Source organism: Condylura cristata, unplaced genomic scaffold, assembly GCF_000260355.1.
Source record: "Condylura cristata isolate star-nosed mole 26May11 unplaced genomic scaffold, ConCri1.0 scaffold00002, whole genome shotgun sequence".
In the NCBI taxonomy this organism is placed as follows: domain Eukaryota; kingdom Metazoa; phylum Chordata; class Mammalia; order Eulipotyphla; family Talpidae; genus Condylura; species Condylura cristata.
The window spans coordinates 71,638,755-71,644,754 of NW_004567103.1; the positions used below are offsets into that span (position 1 = coordinate 71,638,755).

The following is a 6,000-nucleotide window of genomic DNA, read 5'->3' on the forward strand; positions in this document are numbered from 1 at the left end:
TCAACCAAAATTAGGCCGGCAAGAAAGAGTTTGAATTGTAAACAGATTTATAACCTGTGTGTGACTGTAATCAGTTGAAGAACTTAGAGTCAGAAAACATTTAAAAAAGTGAAGAGGGTTGACTGGCTAGCTCAGTACGTAGAGCATGAGACTCTTAAAAAAGTGAAGCCAGGGCGCTCCCTGGTGGTGCAATAGGTTAAAGCACAGCACTGCAAAGCTAGTCGCAGCCACTTCATGAGTTCAATTCCCAGCCAGGGAGGTGACTCACATGGCACAGCAGACCTCTCTTGACCCACCAGCTGCTCACCTCAGCAGCGTCAATCTGTTATGTTCTGCTCCCCACTCTGTCTCTGGTGAATCCTCTCACCACCCTTGCACCTCTGGCCATACCCCAGTTCTGTATGATTAAATAAATAAATATTTAAAAAAAAAAAGTGAAGCCAAAAGATAAACACTTTCTTTTGCTGCTAATGTCTTCCTATATAATATACTAGCAAAACTGGCACATCTACTGTGCAAACCCAAGTATTGTGGTTTGAGACTTCTTGATGCAATCAATCACCTAAATAGCATCAACACCATCAGCAAACCAGGTCCCTATCTGGAGTTGGCAGGTTAGGATGCCAACAGGACAAGGTGGAACAAAAGCATATTTTGAGAGGTGACCTTCCTTTGTGGGCAAAGGTCCCATGTAATTTGATCAGTGATGTCAAAAACTCAGCTAACCAGATGCTTTGAGAAAAGGCAACACACTGTAAAGATAACGTGCTATCTCTTGCAGAGAGCCCCCACTTAGGCTTTAGGAAAACAGGAATGTAGCATGAACACTGGGAAAAAACTCAAACATCAAAGATTCATGTTCTCCTTTGCCCTTGCTCACTGAGATCTCCTCAAGATGTAAGAGGTGGTGGATAAGGGTTCCTAAGTACAGTATCTTTGAACGGCTTTGATTCATTCCAAATCCCTGGGAAAGAATGATGGCCAAGTCTGTCTGCATAAGGTGCGTGGTCCAGAATGAAGTACCGACTTTGGAAACAATCTATTATTTCAGAAATTTCCCTGGAAGAAGTCTAAATCCAGCATTTCCTCCTGATTGGGAATGTCGGTGAATGGAATGAACCTCATCTGAACATCTGAGGTGCTTCTGGAGTTTCTCCCCACACAAATGGATCATGTTCTCGTGGTCTCTGCGGACTCCATTCAAGCCTGGTTAACACCAGGTCGCCCCGCACCCACCTGCACTGCTATGACAGATGCTCACAAAGCCTCACTTGTGTCCCTGCATAAGCCCGCATGCGATAGCAAAACGAAACATTACACTTGGCACTTCCCATGTTCCTATGGGACAAGTTGACAGGTATCTATATATAATACATACATATTATATAGGCTTCTGGCATCTGAGAGGATAAATGGAAAGTGCAAACCAGCGAGAATGCTTGAGTAGAAGTTGTCTGACTATGAAGACTCAAGCATGGGGTTTGTCAGTCCTCTTGCCTGCCCTCCTTTCCATCTTCTCTCTCCCTTTTCACTCACTGGGTACTTGAATTCCTTGAGCCTATTTTTCTGGACTCTGTCAATAACTACACAATTGTAAGGAGAAATATTCTCACCATTTTCTTAAAATGCAGCATTTAAAAATTGCTGAAGGTTTAGGAAGGAGGATTTTAGATGAGAGACTAACTATACCTATTTGTCGTTGCATTACTATTGAGTTAATTAGCATGGTTTCCTTACTTTCTGTATAAAAGAGACAGAACAAATGCACCACACGTTCTTGTTCCTCGGAGACTTATAATACATGGGCATTTAGCTTCTGCAAGATAATGATGCCACACGACAATGTCATCCTGACAAGAACACTAAACATCTCTGAGCCTACTCTGCAGGTTCCTTAATACTTAATCAAAATTACTGTTACCTAATTAAACTATGCTTTGGAATATGAACTTAGACATGATCGGGTAAAATAAGAAAACAGCAAAAGTCAATGTGCTTTAACTTACCCAAGAAGCCAGAGAGAAAATGCAGCAGAGGATTTTTGCTGATCCAACAAAAGCCCTGCATATGTGATATATGATGATCTTAGGCATTTAAATGCTAGGCATTTATACTTCAGACCAATAAAAAAGTAATCATTGAGGAAAATGTAGTAACCTTGGTTCATGTAGTAATGTGAAAATATAACTTTCATATGCTTTTGGTTTTCAGCTCCAATGCAAGATTTCGTCTAAGTTCAAATGTGCCGCTTTAAGAAAGTCTACACGGAGGATGTACATTTTTCAGCGCACCCAAATTTTGATTAATTAAGTAATGCTTGGCTTCTAACAAGCCAAGAAAATAACAATTCTTGAGAATGCCAAAGATACTGAAAGTCCCATGTCCCAGACTATTCTGATCAGTGTTTAATGGATGGCTATTTTCCTAGCAATCTCACACTGCGTGAGAGTAAATCACTTGGTGGTTATTTTTTCTATTATCTGTTGCATAAAAATATATTGTGCTAGGTTGATGGTGCTGGAAATGAATTACATCAACCCATTGGTTTGACCAGACAAGTGTTCTGGACATATGGAGCAGCATTTCTCTGTGTGGTTATCACCTACCTCCAATTTGCATGCAGACCAGTTGCCAAGGACCCAGCTGTAGCAAGGGGTCACTGGGCAGGTTTTCTGCTGGGTAAGCTCTGTGGGGCATGGCCGTCCTTCTCCTTGGGTTGGCATAATGATAAATCGAGTCCGGCTCATTCGACCTAAAATGATAAGGAAGGTGTCAGCTTTTCAGTGAGAGTTGGTTTAGAAAGGGAATGAAAGCACAGAATGTTGCCTTATAAGTCTTCATTAAAATACACTGAGTTTTTTCATGTGCAGCTTTCAGTTTTCTGCAATTTTAATATATGTTTCTATAGAGACCCATGTTAAATAAGTTCTACATAAAACTTAAGGATTTGAAATTTTGTTTTACTTTAGTCGTTTTCAGTCTACACTCTGTAATGTTGCCAAGTAAACTGATCATGGGAACACTGGCAGTATGATAATTTATTCAACAAATATTTATTGAGCTCTAATATGATCAAGGTATCTTGCTCCATGTGAGGGATAGAGTGATGAAATTGCCAGATGTAGCTTCTGCTCTCATAGACCTTGCATTTTAGGCCACAATTACAAATACTGAAAATTGAGAGCTGCATTTGGTCTATTAGGTTCTCAATTGGCAAGTGAGGTAAAAATGGCACAAAATCCAAATTACCCAAGAATGCTCCCTAGGAAGGTGCCTCCCAAAGGGAACAACAGTAGCTCAAGGAATTCATCACGACTGGTTTTCCTAGAGGTTAGGACCAATTTATTTTCTATTTTTTTCATTGAGACCAAGACAAAAGTTGCTGGCTGTGTGAAGGATCTAATCCATTGGAAAAAAGAAGTTCAAATGCTGGCATCCTATTTCATAATGAAAGAAAAATAGTTAATAAGACTAGTTGAGGAAAGAGCAGGGACCTTGTGTCATCTTCTCTGTACTTCTAGACCATAGTCACAGCCTTAGTAACTGGGTAATTGAATGGAACTTACAGGTTTGTGTTTCTCTGTCTTTCTACTTGTCTCTCCCAGTCATTCTTTATTCTTTTTCACTGATGAGGCACCAAGTTATATAGTTTCATCACTATGTTACTTGTGAATATAATGCCCTTGCATTATTGTTGTGAAATTAATTATGCAATTGCATTTATGACAAATGTTACAAGAAAAATAGTTTTCTATAGGAGCATGATATAGGGATTCAATCTTTCTGGAAAGAGAACAATCCCCTGAGCATATGGGCTCAGGAATATGAAAGGGTGTAAGCCACAGTTTATGAACAGAGAGCATCCCACACAGCAGAAACAGGGTGTGATGAGGTAACAGGGTGCAAAGGGGGTAGAACACGTGGCTAAAAATAGCAGATGATGAGGACAATGTGGCTAGAACAGAGTGAACTCAAGGAAAAATGGGTTAATTTTGTTAAAGCTACTAAAAGAGGGGGGAAAGAGTGCATTTATTTGTCAAGAGAACTAAAACATCCATGATTACAAGAATTCACTTGAAAGTACTAAGTAGGAATAATTCTTAGATGCCTTCAAGTTCAGGGATAAGTAAGGTTGATTCATACTCTCAGAGACTAGACATCTTGTCTCTGGAATATTAGTGATTTGGTAGTAAATTAATTCTATGTGAGAAGAACTTTGAAGAAAACTAGACGAGTCCTAAATCTCTGAATTCCTTAAAGTTTGGACTTTGGTCCTTATCACATTACTTCACATAGATAAAGCATATGCACTTATCCCATTGAGAATATTTAATATATATTTTCATACATTGTTGGTAATTAACAGTTGACAATGTGTAATTCAATGTTATCACATGCTAAGCAATAGTCTAAACACTTTCTATACAGACTCACTTAATAAGCATAAAAACCTTAGAAAAAAACTCAAGTACTTTCTAATATTGTAGTTATGGAAGCTGAGGCCAAGTTTAAATCAATTGAAGATCTATCTATCTATCTATCTATCTATCTATCTATCTATCTATCTATCTATCTATCTATCTATCTATCTATCTACATGAGTTACAGTACAGGATTTAAACTGAGAAACCTTTGCCCTAGAGGCTGAGGTGCTAGCTCTGATGTTGGTTAGTTGTAAGGGAGAGAGCAAGGGTAGCCATGAATCTCAGTTTTTTTGTTTGTTTTTAATGGGAAACAAAGAAAATTTTGGATGGTAATGAATTGTGTGTCCGTGATCATGGAGACCTGGTGAACAACAGAACTCAGTAATTCTGCAGCTCTGGGCACTGAGCTCCCTTGTAGAACATAAGTATTTGGACAGCTATTATGTACAAATAACTTAAGCCACACACGTCAGACATCACTTCATACAAATGAAACCCTGTCCTTCCTGCTTCATGAACACATTTGGCTCAAGATTGTACATTACTTTTTGCTTAAATATTCCACAAGCTTTATAATGCTCTTTATGTTTGTTCTCTTGACCCAATACCTGCTATCATATCATTATAATTACACTGTGTTCTATCTATTTGTAAGAATAATGACAATGTAATGTTGCCTTTATCATAGCTGACGGGGCTCTATTTCATTACCACCAAATAACTTCAAGCTTGTTCTTAAATTGATGGCATATGAATGGCCATTACTTTAGCACCATTTTATTTACTTCCATCAAAGTGACATATTTTTGCTGGACTAGATAGATACAGGTGAAAGCTAATGTGTGCAATACAAAAGAAACAATGCTAATACTTTTTGAAAGATTGAATTCTTAAAAACCATTCATGGGAAGCACAGGTATACCATTTTTCTGCCTTTTGCAGGCCAAATAAAAAGCCATTTCTTTTCAAACAATGCCCATTACTACCAAGTATACATTTTAATACAAATTTACGTTTTGAAGCATATTGCCATATTTAATTGTCACTATTAGTTTAAACAAAAACTATTGCTAAGAGAGGCATGAGATGTAATGGAAAGTTACCTGATATTTCTGGAAGTTATTTCATATCTTTTTGTAAGTTCCCTTATCTTTTAATATCAGAGATACTTGGTAGTATGAATTGAATAACCAAAGAAAGTGTCCCTCAAATCGGGTGCCTTCACAAATCCTAAAGTACAAAGTTGAGCTACATGGAATACAGATGGTCTCAACCAGGAGGCCTGTGATTAACAATGGTAGGAAACACTACTACTGTGGATTTCAAACATCAAGCTTGACAGAACAGTCAGATAAGCAACTGCTTCATCAGCAGTGATTATTCTAGAGGTGACAGTGGATTTTCATGCCAGTGGGAGAACAGTGGATGATGCAGCAGAATCAAAGATAATTAAAAGAATGTGTGATAGGGAATATGAGAAAAACAAGATTTACAAATAGCTGATGTTTAGTAAAAAGAAATCTGGGCCCTCCCTGGTGGCGCAGCGGGTTAAAGCACAGCACTGAGAATCTAAAGC

The 6,000-nt window shown here is 38.3% G+C and overlaps 1 protein-coding gene across 4 annotated transcripts in view; it reads right to left on the reverse strand.

Annotated features, from left to right (window-relative positions):
• THSD7B (thrombospondin, type I, domain containing 7B) overlaps positions 1 to 6,000 on the reverse strand; it is a 792,320-nt gene that overhangs the window by 23,326 nt on the left and 762,994 nt on the right. For all 4 annotated transcript variants that reach the window (XM_012728237.1, XM_012728251.1, XM_012728256.1 and 1 more), the window contains one exon: positions 2,607 to 2,752. In XM_012728237.1, the coding sequence (XP_012583691.1) occupies positions 2,607 to 2,752 (146 nt within the window). The remainder of the gene's footprint in view (positions 1 to 2,606; positions 2,753 to 6,000) is intronic.